Here is a 22962-nt window from a genome sequence, read left to right on the forward strand (position 1 = left end):
CTAAAAGTAACCAATGAATGTTGAGATTTATAAATTTAATAGGTTGTATTTAGCAGAATGTCCTCAAAGTGTAAAGCGATAGCTAAAAGGACTTAAAATGATGGATTGTAGCCTTAAATCAGAAACCAGGGTTCTCTGGCCAACAAAATATTAAATATTTACATTTTACTTTAGTCTTATTTTAAATAAAATCATTCTACAATATAATACACATTATTGTCCATGATAAGGTGAGATACACAGTATAGTGGTATACCAGAATCTATCACTAACAGGAATTGTACATTGAGTAATTTTACAAATTTGCCCTTATCCTTGAACTTCACAGCTGGGGCCCAAAGAGCAGAGTACTGGATATGCTGTGCAACAGTTACCATTTCCACATAACTGACTTAGGCAAATAAAATTCTGTATCCTGAACCCAAAAGAGAAGATCTAAGAGTAGTACTAGCACTAGTGTTCTGTTCATTGGGAAATGGTTATGGTTGAGTCTATAATTCAAAGGTGACTTGTCACTCTCTACTCAAGTGGCAAAAAAGCGTTCTTCTTAATAAGAAATATATTTTACTCTGTGATTCAGTACTCATGCACATATAACTGAAAACAAAAATTTCAAGAAACAATACTTAACTACAAATTAATGTACTCTGATATTACCTATCTTCATTTATTACATTTTTGTGGGCAACCTATCAAAATTAGTTCATGATCCACCCATGGGCAGTGACCTGCACTATAGAAAAACACTGCAGCATACTAAAAGCATACCAAGACCAAAGCAAGGAGTAACAAATAAAGATTACTTCTAAGAATAATAATCTCTATTCTGGTTAATTATCAAAAGCACTAACCTCTGGGTGTTAATGATGTTTGTTTCTCTACTTCTGCTTGTTGTCTCAGATTAGCTGGAATATTATTATATATTCTCTTATAATGATTGTACACAGCAACTGAAAGTACCTTCTTAGCAAATGACTGGCCAACAACATACTTATCGAGGTAGTTATATATCTGAAAAAATGATTAGGTATGAACAATTTACTATGAACTAGCCTAAAAATGCACATTAAAAAGCTCTATACTGAGCATATTTGCTTACAGTTTTAAATTTTAACAAAGATTGTCATTAAAAATGAAAAGACAAGAGCACAATGCATTCTGTAGTAATGATTCAGAGGCTCTAAATGCAAAATGAACCAAAATACAATTCATTTGTTCTCTAACTTGAAGTATCACTGTATTCTGCTAGTGCTATGCCAGTTTCTGTTCTATAAACAATGCTATTGATGCTAATTTTTAAAATAAAGTATTAAAATAATTCAGAATAGAATACCTGCATATATAATCATGGGTCTAAAAGCATCATCATTAATGTAATTCATTAAATTAAATCATTTCTACACCTCTCTCAATCTTATGAATGATATTCTTCACAAAGATAAGGTATTTTAAAACTACACTTTTCAGAAAAAGGCATTATATAATCAAAAGCCATTATAGTACGACTATCTATGCAATTTAATACTACAAACGACTACTTAGTGCTTTACGCAGATACTAACTATAAAGTAACTCATTTATCTAAATGTTTATCTAAAGTTTTTACACTTAGTAGAAACTAAAGCTCTACTCTATACTCAGGTATTACTAACAGCATGGAAAATGGAGTAAAGTCCTTCAGGTTTTAGTGAATAAAAATGAACTGTGACCTGTTAAATTGCCTATTTATTTTCTAGAACTTTGACTTAGATGTCTAAAGTCGATACAAATTAGTAGAGAATATAAAGTTTAAGAACAATATTTTCTTTTACATTATTTTTACATGACAAACTCTTCAGTTGTTGACTATTTTATATGTAGTTTTATAAAATCTTCATTTCTCACAAATCATACTCATGAATTATTAAATCTGCCAAGGCACAACTGACGGTAGGGACAAATGCTAGGATCTAAGCATAACAGAAGAAAGCTACATTGAGACAGAAGATGAGAAATATTCTAAGTGTGCAAACATCTGAAACAAGGCCAGAACAGAGGGCACACAGCCAGGGGGCAAGGATCCCAGTCCTCAGAGAACACACACCAAGTACCTAACAGAGCTGGTGGTACACTCTGCCTTGTTTTATAGACCCAAATCACTCTCTGCCCTATGGAAAGAGCCCATACCACAAAACCCACAGTGCTACCTACACAGGGATCCTGGCACAGTGACTGAGAAAAATTACTTGTTTACATTATTAGAAGAAAGGCTATTTTCAGGGGAAAACTGTAGATTCATATTATTTAGGGGCCCAAACTAACAAAAATAAATCCATAGCTGGTCTATTATAAGGATATTATTTTAGTTAATGTGGTATTAACACTATTTTAATATTCATCTAACCATGTTTCATTGTTACTGAGGGTAGAAATCATATCATGGAAAAAGCAATGGCCTCCATATGTAAACTCCAAGTATCAAATATCAATTAATAATTTAGCCAGATATAGCATGTATTAAGAACTTAAAATATGTTTATATACTAGTATTAGGATTCAATATAAACTGAAGGATAGAAGAGGAATGAAATATTTCAAGTCAGAATTCTTATAAGACTGAGCTAAGACCTATACCTTCTTGGGGGGAGGAGGTGGTTTCTGTTGGAATGCCAATTTTACAGCTTCTGCTGCTGATTCAGGTTCTTTAACTATGCTCTTCTTTGAGTCTGCTTCAGATAGCACAACAAAAAAATGATGACACTTTTCACACTTCACAAAACGGGTGGAGGCTGTAAAAGAAGATAAAGGACAGCAGAGGCAATTAAATAAATAATTCAAAGTTCCCATAAAGACTCACTGTAAATTAAACTATGCCCTTGATGAAGAGTATGTTTGCACTTGACTCTACTAGCCACAACAAACATTAGCCTACTTTACACACTAAGAATACTATAAAGATAGGTAAGGACAGTAAACTTTCAATAGGTTCTTCTATTCTATAATAAATGTCAATTAAGAGAAAAGATTGTTTGAGATTCTTCTGACTTCCCATACACTAAAGGTAATTTTATAGGGATACTCAGTAATAGTTTATTGACATACTTGGATGAACTATGAAAAATGTAAAATACAAGTAGATTAATCTATTTTCCAATATTTTTAAATAAAAATTTTCAAACATACAGAAAAGTCAAAAGAGATCAATCTATTTAATCACCCCCCTTATTTATTTATTTATTTTTTAGGAGGTACTGGGGATTGAACCCTGGACCTCATACATGCAAAGCACACGCTCAACCACTAAGCTATTTCCACTCTACTATTTAATCACTAAAAATATGAAATGGTATATTCTTTAGGTACTCTCAAACCTATGAGCATTTTAAAAACCTTGGCTTGGTAAAGATAGATACACAATTATTTCATATCTTAACTTACATCTTTACTCCACTAATTCCTATTTCTCAGACCTAAAAACCACTAAGAAACTAACAAAGTAACAACTTTCTCAGTGATACTAATTTGATTTAAAGATAATCATATAGCTTTCAAAGGCAACACTAGGACAATGAGAATAAAAACGGTTTCTTTTGGATGGTTTTTCCTTTGGAGTAATGAAAACATTCTAAAATTGACTGAGGTGATGACAGCACAACTGATGAAAATGAGAGCCACTGAGTATATACACTAAATGGATTGTACAAAGGATGGGACTGTATAACAGTGAATTCTGTGGCAGAAAGGTGGACTGTGGTTAACAAAATAAATAAGAGAACATTCTCTCATGAACTGTAACTAACATATAATACTAATACAGGGTGCTAATAATAAAGTGGGCTGGAGGGAAAATACACCAAACACCAAATGTAAGATACCGGCTATAGTTAGTTGTAATATTTTGATGACACTCTTTCACAGTTTGTAACAAATGTTTCAGAACAATGCAAGGTGGTGGCGGTGGGGTGATGTATAGGAGCCTTGTATTATGATATGCAGGCTTATTCCATAAATTCACAACTTTTACTAAATACTTATTGTTTATGTATGTTCACGTATGAATGATATACTTCAAAAAGATTTTTTTAATGGAAAAAAAAAAGGTTTCTTAATTCTAGTGCATCACCTATAAAATATCCTTTGTTAAACCAAAGGTCATTTCCCCTCTTTCTCTCTAATACTTCTTTTGTGTTACCTTTATGTAATCCAACTAAATAGAACTGCAGAGAAAAAGAACCAAGAAAACTATGAAAATTTATACATACAAATACCTATGCATAGATTACAGGAAAAATTGCACTGGCAAATACACCTAAATCTTTACAAAGTAATTTAAATTTTAAAAAATGGATTCACATTTAAAATATAAATTTCATGATTTAATTTAACCTATATATTTCCATTCTTAAACATAATGTCAATCAAAAATATATTCTGGACATATATACCAGACATTGTATGTCCTCCCATGGCCCACTGGATGGAATGTGGGAGAGTGTGGGTTATGATGTGGACCACTGACCATGAGGTGCAACAATGCTCAGAGATGTATTCACCAAATGCAATGAATGTCTCATGATGATGGAGAATGTTGCTATGGGGGAAGGAGTGGGGGGAGGGGGTGGGGGTATATGGGGACCTCATTTTTTTAAATGTAATATTAAAACAATGAATAAAGACAAATATATATATATATATATATATATATATATATATATATACTGGATAAATTCTAGCAGCAAATTTTCAACTAGTAAAGAAGGCTCATTCATGCTATTTATTGAATACCTATAAATGTTTAACGAAAAGGATCAAGCTATTCACCATACTTTTTATAATACCAGTGTAAATATATAATTAACATTACCCATCAATGGGAAAATGAAGTCAATGCCTTTCTTTTTTAATGAGGCACCAGTTTACAATTTTCACTAATAGTAAATAGGGGCAAGGATTAAAGGGCAGAGAAGCCTCTGATCTAGTTCAGGCTGTGTGACAGGAAAGTCCTCCCTGAAAACACAAGAACAAAATATTTCTCTAAGGGAATTAGGTCAAAGGGAAAGAGATTAAACACCAACAAATCCATCCCTCTTTTCTTACTTTTGAAGGGTTGCTTAATGCAATACAATTTTATACCAAAATGTGTTCAACATATATCCAGTTCAAGGATTCAATTTTATCATTCAAAATACTGTTTTTTAAAAAATCCCACATATTTGCAACCCACATTTTTCATTCCTAAAAACGGGTAAAAATCTAATTTTGTTAAATTCAAGAGCTACCTAAGCCTCTTTCCTTAAAATGATTACTACAAGCATCCTATATTCTTTATACAGATTCCTGCCCCACTAAACATGTTGTATAGTATGCAAAAGAAAGACTACCTTAGTAAAAACCTTTTTAGGAGATTTCTTTAAATAAAAGTTCTAAATGATTCTGAATGTTTCAGGGTCCAACATAAAATCTCCAAGCCACTGCAGAAAAGTGCAATCCCTACTCCAAGAGACACATAAGGATAATAACCCTTTAAAAAGTATTGTATCAATAAAAATAAAAACTAAAGGCACTACCTTGAATAAAACTATGGAAATTATATACATTTAACAAGTTATTGTTTTAATGGGCAAAAAAAACCACAATAGTATATTTCAGTCCTAAAATCAGAAATTTCTTATTTCCTCAATTTCTGATGATATTCTATACATTCATAATGGTACCCATAAAATGGTATTTTATTTCCACAAAGTCAAGCAAGAGAACCCTATTTTAATACCACTATTAAAAAATATAGATATATATTTACAAGATAGAATACTATACAGCAGGGGTCAGCTAACTATACCCAATTCTGCTTTTTTTTGGTATGGCCCATGTATTAGTTAGTCCAAGGGGTGGTGATGCAAAGTACTAGAAATTGGTTGGTTTTTATAAAGGGTATTTATTTGGGGTAGGAGCTTACAGATACGAGGCCATAAAGCATAAGTTACTTCCCTCACTAAAGTCTATTTTGAGCAGCTAGCGTCTGCAAAGGTTTAGGCTTTCTGGGTTCCTATGTTACTGGGACTTGTTTTTCTCCAGGTTCAAAGTTCCTTTCTTCTTGGGGTTGACTTCTCTTTCCTCTGTGAGTTTACTTCCCGGGGCTCCAGCTTAAGGCTTCAGCATCAAACTCCAACATTAGAAAATCCTCAACTCTGTTCTTTGCCACGCCTTTTATCTGTGAGTCCCCACCCACCAAGGTGTGGGGAATCAATACCCTAATCATAACTCAATGATGCCCAGGTACAGATCAGATTATAAACATAATCCAATATTTCTTTTTGGACTTCGTCAATAATATCAAACTGCTACGGCCCATTAGCTAAGAATGGTTATGTTTTGAAATAGTTGGGAAAAAAATAATGAAATTCAAATTTCAGTGTCCATAAAGTTGTTTTTCGGTTTTCTTTTGAACACAGCCACACTCATTCATTTACATTGTCTGGAACTGCTTTTGCAGTATAATGGTAAAACAGAATAGTTATAACAGAGAACATATGGCCCACAAAACTTAAAATACTTACTATCTGGTCCTGTACAATAAAAGTTTGCTGACTCCAGCTACACAGAATTTAAAAGGAAAGAACTATCCACAGAATGGGAGAATATATTTGCAAGCCACAGATCTGATAAGGGTCTATCTACTATCCAGAATGTATAAAGAACTCTTGCAACTCAACAATAAAAAAAAAACACAATCTAATTTAAAAATAAGCAAAAGATTTAAATTGACATTTCTCAAAGACATGCAAATGGCCAATAAGTAGTTAAAGTATTTTCAACATTATTAGTGATTAGGGAAATGCACTAGAATGGTTATTATTTTTAAAATGGAAAATAAGTGTTAGGGAGGGTGTGGAGAAACTGGGACCCTTGTCCATTATCAGCAGAAATGTAAAAATGTAAAAATGGTTGCAATGCTATGGAAAACAGTTTGGTGATTCCTCAAAAAGTTAAACATAGAATTATCACCTCTAGGGATATATCCAAAAGAATTGAAAACAGGGATTCAAACAGATATTTGTATATGAATATTCAGAGCAGCATTATTCACAATAGTAAAAAGGTGGAAAAACTCTTAAGTGTCCAGCAACAGAGAAATGGATAAACAAAACATGGTATATACATATAATGGAACATTATTTCTGTCATAAAAAGGGATAAAGTAATGATATGTACTACAACATGGAAGAACCTTGAAAAACATTATGCTGAGTGAAATAAACCAGACACAAAACACCATATACTGTATGATTCTGCTTATATGAAATATCCTGAATAAGCCAACTAATAGAGATAAAAAGTAGAACACAGGTTATCAGAGGCTAGGGGTAGAGGTGAATGGGGAATTATTACTTAAGGGGTACAGAGTTTCTGTCGGGTGTTGAAAAAGCTTTTGTAATGCATGGAGATGATAGCACAATATTGTGAATGTAATAAACACCATGAATTGTACACTTAAAATGGCTAAAATGAGAAATTTTGTTATAAATATATTACCACAATAAGAATTTTAAAACACACACAATGAGATACCACTTTATACCCACTAGAATGGCTATAACTGAAAAGACAAATAAGAAGTGTTATATAGGATGTGGAGAAATTGGAACCCTCCTTCATTACTAAGGGGAATGTAAAATGGTGCAGCCACTTTGGAAAACAGTTTGGCAGTTCCTCAAAAAGCAGCATTATTCATAATAGCTGAAACGGAAAATAACTCAAATCCATCAACTGATAAATGGAATATTATTAAATCATAAAAGGGATTTAAGTAGTGGGATAGCTACAACATGGATGAACCTTGAAAACATTATGGTAAGTAAATGAAACCAGAACACAAAATACCACCTATTGTATAATTCCATGTATATGAAATGTTTAGCATAGACAATTCTATAGAGACAGGAAGTAGATTAATGGCTACTAAGGGCTAGAAGTAGGTAGGTGGGGAGTAACTGCTAATGGGCATGGGGCTTCTTTTTGGGGTGATGAAAACGTTCTGGAATTATATAGTAGTAATGGTTGTACAACTTGGTGAATACACTAAAACACACTAAATTGTATACTTTGAAAAGGTGAATTGCATGGTATGAATTTTATCTCAACAAAAAATAAAAATATGTTTAAAAAAAGAAAAGTACTGGGAAGCAGATATGGCTCAAACAGCTGGGCACCTGCCTACCAAATGGGAGGTCCTGGGTTTGGGTCCCAGTGCCTCCTGAAAAAGAGAAGCAGACGCCTGCACCCACTGCAATGAGAATTAGATGCTGTGTGCTGCCGCAACCAGAGCTAAATGCCCATGCCCTACAACAATGAGCAGATGCCTAAATGAGCAGAAGCCAGCAGACACTGCAGAAAACAGGGAGCAGATGTGGCTCAGCCTGTTGGGCATTCACCTCCCATATGGGAGGTCCTGGGTTTAGTTCCTGGTGCCTCCTGGAGAAGGTGAGCAAACAATGAGCAGACAGACAAGAGAACCATCTGGGAGATGAGAGGGATAAAGTGAAATAAATAATAAAGTAAAAATAAAATAAATCTTTAAAAAAAAAAGTACTATGAAGACATATGGAGTGAAATAAGTCAGACACAATAGAACAAAGACTCTATGAGTCCATGCATATGAAATTGCTAGAAAATGCAAACACATGGAAACAGAAAGTAAAGTACAGGTTACAAGGGCTGGAGGGGTGAGGGTATGGGGAGTTAATCCATAATGGGTGTAGGGTTTCTGTTTGGGGTGATGGGAAAATTCTGGTAATGGATGATAGTGAGGGTAGCACAACATTGTGAATGTGACTAATCCCAATGAATACTTGGGAGTGGCTGAAATGGGAAAGTTTATGTTGTATATGTTTCCACAGTTTTTAAAAAAAGCAATTAAAGAGGGAAGCGGCTGTGGCTCAATCAGTTGGGCTCCCGTCTACCATACGGGAGGCCCTGGGTTCGTGTCCCAAGGCCTCCTTGTGAAAGCAAGCTGGCCTGCGTGCCGTGGAGAGCTGATGGCCTGTGCGCCGCAAAGCTGGAGCAGCAAGATGACACAACAAAGGGAGACAAGCAGATACAGAAAAAATGTGCAGCGAATGGACAAAGAAAAGAGACAGCAAAGAAAGGAACAAGCCACAAGGGGGGAATGAATAAAAACAAATAAATAAATAAAATTAAGGAGATGATACTCAGGAATGGGTATTTTAAAAAAAGCAATTAAAGAGAATGACAACTAAATGCACTATATGATCTTGACTGGAGGAGAAAAAGGACAAAAGAACATTATTGGGATATATGGAAACATGGGAAAAGTAAAGATGGTAAACTTCATGTCAATGTTAAAGGTATTGAACTTGATAACTGTTTAAGGTGGTTACAAAAGTGAAAATTTTGTTAACAAAACAGACATATAGGGAAGTGGATGTGGCTCAAGCATTTGGGTGCCTGCCTAGCACATGAAAGGTCCTGGGTTCAGTTCCTGGTGCCTCTTAGAAAAGACGAGCAGGATAGCAAACTGGCATGATGGGCTGGTGCAGCAAGCTGACACAAGATGACCCAATTAAGGAGACACAAAGAGGAAATACAATGAGAGACACAACAGAGCAGGGAGTGGAGGTGGCTTAAGGAATTGAGTGCCTCTCTCCCACATACAAGGTCTGGGGTTTGGTTCCCAGTGCCTCCTAAAGAGAAGATGAGCAGACACAGTGCGCAATGAATGGACACAGAGAGCACAAACAACAAGGTAGAGGAGAGGAGAAATAAATAAATCTTTAAAAAATATATATGTAAATGTCATGTTTTCAAGGAACAAGGTATATATTATCTAGTCTCAAATGTTTAAAAAATAGACAAATAGATGGACTAATAAATGGGTTGATATATTGATAGAATGAAATAGCAAATGTGGCAAAATGTTTTAATTGATGGATCTGGGTATTGGGGGGCATGTTGGAATTCTCTGTATGGGTTTTGTATTATTTTTGCAACTGTCCTGTAAGTTTGAAATTATTTCAAAATTTTAAAAAAAGGAAGATTAGACTTATATGTATCAACCTAGATAGCTCTCAGAAACATTGCTGAGCAAAAAAAAGTAATTTTTAGAAATACAAACAATATGCCATTTATGTTTTTTACAAGTTATATGTTCTTTGAAGATGTTATAGAAACTTCGGCTTTATCTATAATGTTCTACATTTTTTATAAAGGAGGATATATACATGTATTCTTCAAGCAATGAGAAATTATTAAAAATGACAAAAAAGTAGAAAAGTACCCAAACAGGCTAATCCAAAAGATTGTTAGTCAAAAAGCATATAAAAAGATGTTTATGAACTAGTACTAAGCAAACACTAGAGTCAAACAAAATAAAATTACCTGAGATCACATAAAACTCTCTTTAGTATTAGAATGACCCAATTTTCAATGAGTAGATATCAAAGGTCTTTAGTATTCAAAAGGGATAGATACTGGAGAGACTTATTGTGGGAACGCAAAACCAATGCAGGAGTGCTCATTGCATGTTGAGGCCTGTTATTCCTGCACAGTAAAGCTCCAAGAGGCAGGAACAGTGCCAGGTTCATTTATCTATTTTCTGAGCCTAGTAGTGTCTAGTTCCAAAGATGTCTGGTTACTAAATTATAAATATGTGGGTACACTTCTTTCACTTTTCTTTCCAAATTCTCCCACACCCGACCCTAACTAAAATTCCCAAAGAAAACAGACTTTAGTCTTCAATTGATCAGCTAGCACTAACAGAGTGTTTTCCATATTTTGTTCAATTGTTAAATACACAGATTCTAGGACTCCACCTCTTGGTTTACAGAATCTTAATCTCTAGGGAAAGGGACTAGGAATCTGTCAAGTTTGAAAACACTGTATAAAAGAAAAATAAATTTAGCTAACCTCAGAGGAGCTAGTTACCCCTAAAATGTATAGGGATAAGAATATATGAACAGCAAATTTCCCCATTGTATGACCATGGATAAATTACTTAAAGTTGTTATGTCTCAGTGTCTTCATCTATAAAATTTAGAACTCTGTCCATACAAAAATGAAGTTGTGAAGATAAAATTATTTATTTTGATATTCATTAAATGTTAGTTTCTTCTTCTATTCTGAGAAACTATTCTTTAGATCTGTAAAGGATGATGCCTTTCTCTGGTTAAAAAAATATGGGAGATTTAAAAAATTAAAATGTGCTTCATGTGGCACTGCCATTATGAATTGAATGGTTCTCAGATTCTAGAATTTCAGTATATCAAATTTGTTAAAAACAAATGTTATTCATTAAACTATCAGTAGTAGTATCTTTGCATTTTACACAAATTTACTTCCTCCCTTACTGTCTGAATCATTAATTATTTTCAGAATATAGAATTTAGAATAATAGAATTTAGGGCTAACCTCCCCTGGTTACTGTGAGAGGGTGTATACTTTAATTTGAATGACTAACCTCCCAGCCATATGAGATGCTCAATAAGTACTTAAAGAATGTAGTAATAAGTACAGGATAAGCAAGCCTTGGCTCTCCTATAGCCCAATGGCCACATACATGAAAACTCACAAACTCAAAATCTGAAAAAACCAACACATAAGCAAAATAAAGAAGCCAATATTTTTCTTAAATTATCTCTTATTATCACACTGTAAAGTATTACCAGTGCTGGGGAGTTTGAGTATCTGGTGAACAAAAGAGAAGACCGTTTAAGCCCAGGAGAAAATAACTCTGGCTTATATAATTCACATATTTCTATAAGTTTAAAGATTTATGGAAAATGTAGGGAAAACACTAGAAGAAACAATACTTACACACAAAGGTCTCTACATGTGTGCACAAGTCGCCACATTTAGGACAGCGCAACTGGTTTCCACCTTTCCCAGAATTCCCAGAACCTGATTTCTTACTGCTTCCCTCACTCACTGATTTCTAATGTTGTGGAAGAAAAAAAAAAGACAGTGCCAATTACTACTTTAGGACAACCACTTTATATATAAATTAAACAACTTAGTTTTTAATCATATTTTTCTAATTCTAGCATAGAACAATTTTATCTCTATCACTGGTACCAAAACATATATTTATCACAAAAACGATTCTAGTAAACATATATTTATCTAATTTTTTCACATGATAGGTGCTAGTGTGTACAATAAATAGCTTTCTTTCAATGACTCAATAAGCACTAGGAAAAACAGTTGCTATAGGTTGAAAATTAAATTTTAATGAAATTGAACTGGGAGTTATCATGGCAGGCCAGGACTCAATATTTTTTAATCTAACTTCTCTTATTTTTAAAATGGAGATAATTTTGCCTGCTTAGAGTGCTACTGTTAGGATTAAATGTGTACATATGAAAGTGCCTAGGATTTTGTCTAGTGTACAGTAACAGCTCAAATGTTAATCATATTCACAAAATGAAAAAAATCTACAATGATTCACTGACTCAACATAGTCCCCATCTACTTGCTAACTACATAAGAGTCCAACATTAATACCAGAAATCCAAGATTTTAGTAGAGGATAAAGTATGAATTATACTATCAAGAGCTCTAAGAGTTGTATGAAAGCAGGAAATGATGGCTTCGCCTAACCGAATTTCACTACTTGGATTATTTAATGAAGCTTCCTTACACGGAAATGCTTATAAAAGTATTTTATAGTTCAAACTGAAACACAAAGTAATAAAATTACATAAAATCTTCATATCACTTTATTTATTTCATATTTCCTACATGAAACATAAACCAACGGTATCAAGTACTATAATTATATTCAAATACGTAAGGGGAGAATCCAAGTATATGTACAGGTACCAATAAAGATAAAATGATGACCTTATTTCCATCTCCAGAGCCATCTTTACTTATCCCATCTTTTGAGGCAAAGTAAGCTGGTGTTTCTGAGAAGGTTCTAAAAGGAGCTCTACGTAGAATTTGAGTCTCAAAGGTCCCAAACCTTCCTAAAACTGGTATAGGAAGACGACCACAAGAAATACCTGAAAATAAAATAAAATCTGTTAGTACACACAACAAATTTTTAAAGCCTCAAAAAACCCCAAAGAGGCTGAAAAGTTATAGTTTCCACAGCAATCATAGATACAGGTAAAAAAAATAGGTGACAACATCAGAGGCCAAAGCCCTCTCATAGACAGGTCAGGCCTGGGCCTTGGACAGATTCCAATAAATGAAGAAGTTTCTTTCAGAGCCTTCCTTTGGAAGTGGGGCAAGATAACCTAGGTCATAAGAATGCATGACTCTTTCAAAATTTGAGAGATAAACAGATCAACATCTGCCCCACCTCCTGTAGAGGAAAAAGGCTATAATACTATATCATCACATATGAAATTAGAACATGCAAACTCAAAGGCAGAAATCAGAATACAGATTATCAGGCATTGGGCTTAGGAATCACGAATTAATGCTTAACCACAATGGATGGTGGGTATGGTAGCACAACATTGTGAGTATAATTAACACCACTGAATTATATATTTGAAAGTGCTTAAAATGGGAAATATTTTGTATATATGTCACCACAATAAAAATTAAATAAATTAAAAAAAGTGTTCTCTGTAAAATAAGTTGAATGGTCCTCCGAAACAAAATTCCATGGATTTCAGGACTGTAGGGCTACTCAGAGCCTTGCATAAGCTAACACATATTAATAAACAAGAAGGAAAGAAAACAGTTTACCAGAGTGCTGTTAAAGAGGTAATACAGTGGGGGAATGAGGGAGGAACAGGTTAATAAGTAAATAAGTTTAAGAAACTGGTTTTGCCTTCATTTTATTTCCTGCAAAATTCCCCAAACTCAGTCTCTAAAGTTCTATTGCTAAACATGTTAGGGCTTAAAAGCAGATCATGCATGTATATGCATACGTTGTTTAAAATTATGTCCTTCAAACAATTTCAAAACAATCACTTAGTTATGTAACTAACTGGTTTTATTAATTCCATTTCCAAAGTGCTTGTGCATACTTTTAGAACTGGTTTCTTTAGTTATTTATCCCCTAGGCCATCCACTCCAGTTCCATGAAGTACAAAAATGAATCTGCCAAATTTTTCAGGAAAGACACAAATAAGAACCAAATCATCCCATCTCTGTAAATTCACAAAGAATACCAAAAAAGAGTTAAAGGTTTGGAACACTCCAGTCCCTCTAAACCATAGACTTTAATAAGAAAACAGTAAAAAATATCAATTATTTTAAGTATTTAAAATTGATATTTTAAATATCAATTATTTGAAAACATTATAAGTAATGTTTTCAAAAGACATTTCAAACATTCTACAAGGTAACATTCCCCCTTTTTTGCATGAAATGAGGACAGCCATCACTCTATCATTAGACTGAGATTTAAGGTAATTAGTTCATTTGAAGCTAAATGTTAATGTTTTTCCAAAAAAGTAATAGATTTAAAGACTAGGTTAAACTAAAAAGCATACTTAGAAGAATTAATGGGGGAAGGGTGTGGGGCAAGGGACAGGTGAAATCAAGAATGCAGACAGTGGGGAGTGGATGTGGCTCAAGCAGGTGAGCGCCTGTTTCCCCAAAAGGAGGTCCGAGGTTTGGTTCCCCATGCCTCCTAAAAAGAACAAAAACAAACAAGCAAAACAAATGAAAAAACCAACTCAGGAAAGCCAATGTGGCTCAGTGCTCGAGCACTGGCTTCCCAAATGCAAGGTCCTGGGTTCAATCCCCAGGCTCTGATACCTAAAAAAAAAAAAAAAAAGCACAAAGTAATAAAATTATTTTTAAAAAAAGAATGCAGGAAGTTAATGGCTGTTGAGGCTGGGTATTGGGTATATAGAGTTTCATTCATTCTTTCTTTTTTGTATGTTTTGTTTGAAATGCCCATAAGTTAATAAATACAAGCCTAAGAGAGGCAGCACAATAACTATTGGTTAATCTATGTAACAAGTATAACTTTAAAATTGAACTATTATGATATACTCAGAGAAAACTGTAATAATCCTTAGGTGAGCCTATTTGGATGTTCAGAGCAAAATTTAACTTTGAAGCACCACACAGTGTATCATTTCCCATTACTTTACAGTAAAATATATAATTTAAAATAGTATTAAACAGGGAACAGATGCAGCTGAAGTGACTGGGTCCCCATCTACCATATAGGAGGTCCAGGATTCAATTACTGGGGCCTTCTAGTGAAGGCAAGCTGGACCACGTGGAGAGCTGGCCTGTGTGGGAGTGCTGGCCTGCATGAAGAGCTGGTGCAGCAAGATGACACAACAATGGGAAACAGACGTGGCCCAATGGATAGGGCAGCTGCCTACCACATAGGAGGTCCTCGGTTCAAACCCTGGGACTCCTTGACCCGTACGGAGCTGGCCCACGTGCAGTGCTGATGCGTGCAAGGAGTGCCCTGCCACGCAGGGGTGTCCCCCATGTAGGAGAGCCCCAAGCACAAGGAGTACACCCCATAAGGAGAGCCGCCCAGCGCGAAAGAAAGTGCAGCCTGCCCAGGAATGGCGCCGCACACATGGAGAGCTGACACAAGATGACGCAAAAGAAAGAAACACAAGACTCCTGGTGCCACTGATAAGGAAGAAGTGGTCACGGAAGAACACACAGTGAATGGACAGAGAGAGCAGACAACTGGGGGTGGGGTGGGAAAGGGGAGAGAAATAAATAAAAAATAAATCTTAAAAAAAAAAAAATGATGACACAACAAAAAGAGACATAGAAGAGAGACAGTAAGACAATGAGATGCAACAGACCAGGAAGCTGAGGTGGTGCAAGAGATTGAGTGCCTCTCTCCCACTCTGGAAGGTGCCAGGATCAGTTCCCAGTGCTGCCTAAAGAGAAGACAAGCAGATACAGAACACACAGCGAATGGACGCAGACAGCAGACAGCAGGTACAAAAATGAGGATGGGGGAAGAACTAAATTAAATCTTTTAAAAAAAAAAAAAGGTACTAAACAGCAGAGCAGTGTAGCTCAGTGAATAAGCAACTGCTTTGCATGTATGAGGTTCCAGGTTCAATCCCTGGTTCCTCCTAAAAAAAAAAGTACTAAAAAATCTACTATATCTAATGTTATTAGAAAGCAAACTGAAAAGGAAATGTATGAGGTTCCAGGTTCAATCCCTGGTACCTCCTAAAAAAAAAAGTATTAAATAATTTACTATATCTAATGTTATTAGAAAGTAAACTGAAAGGAATTTACCTTCAGGAATTTAAGAGAAATAAAAATTATGAATGTGATCCTTTTTTCCCCTTCCCCTCCCCGTTTTGTTTTTTGCTGTCTGTGCCCATTCACTGTGTGATCTTCTGAATCTATTACTCTTTTTTGTCTTCTCATCTTTCTCCTCTAGGATTCACCGGGATTCAATCCCAGGGACCTCTGATGTGGAGAGATGTTCCCTGTTGACTGTGCCACCTCAGTTCCTGGTCTCTGCTGCACTTCACCTTGACTCTCCCCTTTGTCTCTCTTTTGTCCCATCACCATCTTGCTGCATGACTCACTTGCACAGGCACTGGCTCACCACAGAGGTACTCGGCTTGCCATGCAGGCACTGGCTCACCACATGGGCACTCCCATGGGCACATGGTTCACTGCAGGCACTCGCCTCATCACGTAGGCACTCACGTGGGCACTCAGCTCACCACGCGGGAACCCCTATGGGCACTCGGTTTGCCATGCAGGCACCCACATGGGTACTTGGCTCGCCACATGGGCACTGGCTCACCATGCAGGCACACTTTCTCTTCTTCTTTTTCACCAGGAGGTCCCAGGGATCAAACCTGGGTCCTCCAAAATGGTAGGCGGAGGCCTTATCACTGGAGCCACATCCGCTTCCCTGAACATGATCCTTTTAAAGTTTATTTGAACAGAAAAATAAGACCATCACCTTAAAAAACTTTTCAAGTAACATATAATATCAGTGTAATCATAAAGACACCACAGAAAATATTTTCTGATAACCATGCTCATGTGATTTAAACTTCTGAATTTAATAATTTTGGGAAACGGACTTTGGCCCAGTGGTTAGGGCGTCCGTCTACCACATGGGAGGTCCGCGGTTCAAGCCCCGGGCCTCCTTGACCCGTGTGGAGCTGGCCCATGCGCAGTGCTGATGCGCGCAAGGAGTGCTGTGCTACACAGGGGTGTCCCCCGCGTAGGGGAGCCCCACGCGCAAGGAGTGCACCCATAAGGAGAGCCGCCCAGCGCGAAGGAGGGAGCAGCTTGCCGAGGAATGGCGCCGCCCACACTTCCCGTGCCACTGACGACAACAGAAGCGGACAAAGAAACAAGACGCAGCAAAAAAAGACACAGAAAACAGACAACCGGGGAAGGGGAGGGGAATTAAATAAATAAAAATAAATCTTTAAAAAAATATATATATTTCTTTGCTGGGCCTGGTGGTATGACACTGTAGTATGTTTTAATGTCTTGCAATCTATGAGCTGTTCCAGCAAGATGCCGTAACTACTAAACAAGTGGTTCTCAAATCTGAGTATACATCATATCAAGCTTGTTAAATTCAGAATGCAGGGCTCTTCCCTAGATCAGATTCAGGTCTGGAGTGGGACTCAAAAATACATTTCTAACAAGTGCCAGGTGATGTTGATGCTGCTGTACTATGCACCACACTTTTAAAACCACTGCACTGAACAAAAATGACTAGTCATTTAATAATCTTATAAAATCTTCACAGAAAATATAAATCATTGCAGCAAACTAACTAGCAGCAAGTTATGGTTTTTTTTAAAAACCCCTTTTGTACCATGAACCCCTTTGGCAGTTTAGTGAAACCTATCGATGGATGCACTTCTTCTCAGAATGTGTTTAACTGTATAAAAAATAAGATACAATATAACAAAGAAAAATTACACTGGAATATTTTCAAAACATTTTAAATATCCTTTTTAAACAAACTAAAGTTCTAACAGCCATTCTAAAACTAACATAATTTCAAGTAAAGTATAAACAATATTTTGAGTTAGCAACAACCGTAATGTGATATCAAATATCTGTGATTTTGAATGGTGACAAATTAACAGATACTGATAAAACTACTGCAGTTGATTGCCTACATTCATAATTAAAGGAAATGCTGTCTTTCAGTTAGAGGTTAGTGAAAATAAAGTTCACAGACCCTCAATTCTATCCATGAATTCCAAGCGAAGAACCCCTGAAAGACAAAAAATAAAAGGGGAAGGGGGGTAAGTATGGAAGTATTTCATGTATATTTTGCAAGACTACTTGGCCACAATGATAAAAGACAGTTAAAAGTTAAACTCTTAACAAAACTTTTGTCATACAAATACAGCTACTTTCTGCTACTTGGCATCAATGCTAAAAGTTAAAGGCTAAACTATTTACAAAATTTTTGTCATACAGGTAGCTCTATTTTCTGAGTTTCAGAGTCATCTGCTCTTATGAAGAAATCTCAGAGTAAGGTACATTCATATTAGGGCTATTAAGAAGTACACAAGTAGTTTATTCAACTTTTTATATTTTAGAAATATAGGGGAAGAACTAATTAAAAATTATCTATTTGGTGAAAAAATTACAATATTTAAGTGTACAACAATCAATGAAACAGCAAATCAAATTAAATGTTCAGTGTAATACTTCGATTCTAACCTCCATTACTATTTGGGAAAAATGTCAACAAAAATTCACAAACAATATTGGCAACTTTGTAGTTGCTTATTGTTTCTCTTCATTCCAAATTTTCATTTTATGCTAAGTTATTGTTTCATGAAATATGAATACTTCTTTAAAAAGAAAAATAATCCTCTCCTATGATAGTTTTCACTATGTTTTAAAATGGCTGATGGGTTTTCACTAAGGTTTGCCTGATGGTCTGAAAATGAATATGCCAAAAACATTGTTTAAAGAAATGGTTTGCAAGGCCGGAAATAAAGATGTTTTATCATTTACTCATTTTGCTTTATTGAATTTGCATTATATTTAGCTACAAAAAGAGAATTAGAATTTGGTGGAGAATTGTTAAGGTAGGTATTATGTAACTACCATGAAAATTATGGAAGTAAACATGTCTGAACCTCTTCATGTCTTCATTTAGACCTTCGTGAGGCTACCCCTTGAACAGATAAGAAAGAAAGGCAGCTAGAAATCAAGTGAGTTACATGTGATTCCACAATTCTGATAACCAAATTCAGATCAAAAATTGTCATTCAGATTTTAAAACAGAATTAAGCACTTTGCCTACATTTAGAATGCAAATTGATCTCTATATGTTCAAAGAACATTTAAAAAAACATACATCAAAATTGAGAAACACTAATAATTCTGGTAAGAAAAAGATTCTTTAAATTTCTACTTAACTATATTTCAGATTCAAAGAGATTAATTAGTGAGGGAAAACATTAAAATTGGATAGACATAGCCCATGGGGAGAGGGGGGACATCCATTATCTACTATAACAATTTACCGTGATTATTTTTCAAACTACTGTTTATAGTTCTTAAAATGGCCCATGGGAAGCGAGAATAGCACTGTACTGTTGAGGAGCTCTGAAATCTCCCCTTCTGTTCTTAATTCACTTTATAGGAAATTCCCCCACAATTCCTTGTTAGATTATTTTAATGACACTAACTCTGCTGTTTATAAGAATAATAAACTAGCCAAAGCTATTTATTATTCTTTGTATTTTCCCTCTTGTCCTCTTTCCCAGAATCTTAATTAAAAATAACCTTTCCTGGGAAACGGACTTTGGCCCAGTGGTTAGGGCGTCCGTCTACCACATGGGAGGTCCGCGGTTCAAACCCCGGGCCTCCAAGACTGGTGTGGAGCTGGCCCATGCGCGGTGCTGATGCGCGCAAGGAGTGCCCTGCCACGCAGGGGTGTCCCCCGTGTAGGGGAGCCCCACGCGCAAGGAGTGCACCCGTAAGGAGAGCCGCCCAGCGCGAAAGAAAGTGCAGCCTGCCCAGGAATGGCGCCGCCCACACTTGCCCTGCCGCTGACGACAACAGAAGCGGACAAAGAAACAAGACGCAGCAAAAAGACTCAGAAAACAGACAACCGGGGGAGGGGAAGGGAGGGGAGGGGAATTAAATAAATAAATAAATCTTTTAAAAAAAAACAAAAACAAAAACCTTTCCTGGGAAGTGGATGTAGCTCAATCAATTGGGCTCTGGACTACCATATGGGAGGCCCTGGGTTCCTGTCCCAGGGCTTCCTTGTAAAGGCAAGCTTGCCCACACCTGCGGAGAGCTGGCACAGCCAGATGACACAACAAAGAGAGAAAAGCAGACACAGAAGACATGCAACGAACAGACACAGAGAGCAGACAGTGAGCAAGTGGTGGTGGTGGGGGTGGAAATAAATAAATAATAATAAATCTAAAAAAAAAAATTACCTTTCCTGGCAGTTTACCTCTTATACACTTATGCATGTTTTGGTGTTTCTACTATAGAAAATAAATATTTTATGTAAACAAGGTTTGGAAAACTCTTAAATGAAGGTGAAAATCACTTGTCATTTCACTGTCACGTAAAAATATGAACTTTTTTTACTTTTTTCTTTTTAAATCTTTTATTTTTTCTTCTATTCTCCAAAGAGACTGTCAACAACTGCCAAAGCCAACTATATTTCAAGTCCTCATGGCCGGATATTGGGAAAAGTTTTCAATTAGCAATAATCGTGCCTTGGATGAACCTCACTGGCTACGATACTGCCACTGCACAAAGCTAAAATATGAATTTCTATAACGAGATTGGGTGCTGTCTCATATTTGAAGCTTAATTTATATCTTTACAGTGAAAACATTAGTAATGTATTTCTGAAAACCTCTGGCAAATTTATATTGCTAGATATACAAATAAATAGTAATTCTTAAATAAGCCATTACTTTGTGATTTACCTCATGATAGCTGCTTTTAATTTTTTTTAATAGTGGTTGTGTTGCAAAGAAAAAAATTATCTCCTATAATTCATAGTTTTCAGGTTCTTTTGACTGAAAAGGATCAAGAACTTTCTCAAAGAAGTCTTGCCTGCTAAAAGAACATATACATACTTTATCCACTCCTAGAAACTGTATTATTCCTTTACTTGCTTACTGCTTGTCTACTCAACTAGATTTTAAACTTGTGAGGCTTTCTTCACCACTCTACCTCCAACACAAATGGTACACGCATAGCAGGTCCTGGGACAACTATTTGTTAAATAAATGAATCTGTCATTTTCCAGTGTTGGCAAATCAAATTTCTGGAATAGGGATATCTACTTGTTGAGGCTTAACAATGCCTTAGGACTATATTGACTACCTTACATTTATGTGTCATTTTACAAAATGCTTCTACACACATTCTTTCATTTAATCTCTCCCTGTAAAGTAAATACGACTAAGAATATAGACATTTAGTAAACGGTTTAAGTATATTATAATCTAAAAACTAGTAAAAGAGGGCTTTTTTTTAATGCAAGGGTCATAAACTGGAAAGTAAAAACAAAACGAATTTGTCTATAAATTAGTGTTTAGAACAGAATCTAGCTTCAGAGTCTAATATTCATACAGTTGGGGAAAAGAGAAATGGTTTCTTTTCCGGAATCTCTTGGCTGGGGTGTCATTCTTTCACAGCTCCTGACAAACAGAGAGGAAAGATAAACGAACACCACCCTTCAGAAATTAACACGAACTGTCAAGTTGGGAAAGCTGGCAAACTACTGCTGACATATTTAAATACTTCAAAAAGAGTTCCTGCGGGAGTTTCCCCAATCTCCCAGGCGCTAGGTGTTGAGTTCTGTTTATGTCCCGGTGTCAGCGACCGCACAATGACAGTGGCACCGCGGGCCTTAGGAGGCCCGCGTCGGGGACAGCAGGCTCGGAGCCCCGCGGCCCTGGGAAACCCCGACAAACGACAGTCCCTCACCCGAGCCCCTCGGAGAACCCCTCGATGGGCCCAAGGGGTACCCGGGCGGCCGCCGGACAAGGAGTCGCAGCCGAGCCAGGCGGCAGTCCTCGGCGACGCTCGAACAAGTTCTGGGGCCACTTTTTAAAGAAAGGAGTATTTTGTGCCTCTTGCAGGGTTTCTGCGAACGGGCCACAATCCGGCCGCAAAGCCAGGCGGCCTGCCGGCGCGCGGGCGGCCAGCACAGGGGTTTCCTTCAAATTTGGTAAACAGCTGCTCCAGAGATTGGTAAAGTCCCATCCTAAGGGAAAAGTAGGGATGCCAGGAGAAACCCCCCGCATCCCCTCACACTCCTGGCGTGGGTAGGACTCGAGCTCTCCCCGGGATCTCCACCGTCAGCCGGCCCAGCTACCCCAGAACCCAGGGATCAGGCGAGGGACTACTTCATTACCTCTCTGCGCGGAGGCGAGCGAGGAGGTGATGAACCGCGCGGCGACTGTGCCGCAACTACAAGCGCCGCAGGCGGACATCTCCGCGGCGCCTAGCTGGGGCTTAGCGCCCCGTCTGCCCTTTTGGGTCTTAACAGCCCGGCTCCTACTTGCTGGTCACGCTGGCTTGGTCCTGGGTTCCCCTGCCGGCCCTAGGCCCGCTGCGCTCCTCGTGCCCCACCGAGGTCTACTCACTAGAGTAGACACCCAAGCCCCCTCCCTCGCCTCCTCCCCCCACCCCCGCCCACGACCGGGGAGCGTGCGCACGCCGGGGAGCGTGCGTCCTCAGCCCGTGGAGGGGCGTGGGTACGCGCCGCTAGTGCGTGCGTGAGACACCGACGTGAGGCAAGTGGAAGGGGGCGGTGACCTGAGCGCCAATAAGCGCGCTAAGGCGGCATCCTCCCCTAACTTGGGGTACTACAGGTCCCGACGTGCAATTCTGCCAGAGGTTCTTTAACTCTTGAGTTAAAAGGTTTGCAGGAGAGACTGAGAGGTGCGTGCTGGGAGTTGTAGTCTCCCAAACCAGTCGTATTTGGGCTTCTTCCGGTTATTTTTGTCGGTTGGTGGAGGGGAAGGTCAAAGTGAGGCCGGTAGTTTGGTCAGTTCCGGGGAGTCTTCATATGACTCGGCC

The 22962-nt window shown here is 37.2% G+C and overlaps 1 protein-coding gene and 1 non-coding gene across 3 annotated transcripts in view; both read right to left on the minus strand.

Moving 5' to 3' along the window:
* The window catches only part of CLPX (caseinolytic mitochondrial matrix peptidase chaperone subunit X), a 41700-nt gene extending 18941 nt beyond the window's left edge, over positions 1–22759 (minus strand). The window contains exons 1-6 of one of the 2 annotated variants that reach the window (XM_058294352.1): positions 22295–22687; positions 18119–18154; positions 12835–12995; positions 11809–11926; positions 2614–2768; positions 852–1011 (exon numbers count right to left, since the gene is read on the minus strand). In XM_058294352.1, coding sequence (XP_058150335.1) covers positions 852–1011; positions 2614–2768; positions 11809–11926; positions 12835–12995; positions 18119–18154; positions 22295–22373 — 709 coding nt within the window. In that variant the 5' untranslated portion in view covers positions 22374–22687. Of the gene's footprint in view, positions 1–851; positions 1012–2613; positions 2769–11808; positions 11927–12834; positions 12996–18118; positions 18155–22294 lie in introns of both variants that reach the window. The other variant, XM_058294353.1, reaches the window with a different exon arrangement.
* On the minus strand, positions 20544–20684 carry LOC111763437 (U4 spliceosomal RNA). Its single transcript, XR_002796314.2, has one exon. It is a non-coding gene; the product is annotated as a U4 spliceosomal RNA (small nuclear RNA).
* Positions 22760–22962: the final 203 nt, after the last annotated feature.

This window comes from Dasypus novemcinctus, chromosome 3 (assembly GCF_030445035.2).
Source record: "Dasypus novemcinctus isolate mDasNov1 chromosome 3, mDasNov1.1.hap2, whole genome shotgun sequence".
NCBI lineage: Eukaryota > Metazoa > Chordata > Mammalia > Cingulata > Dasypodidae > Dasypus > Dasypus novemcinctus.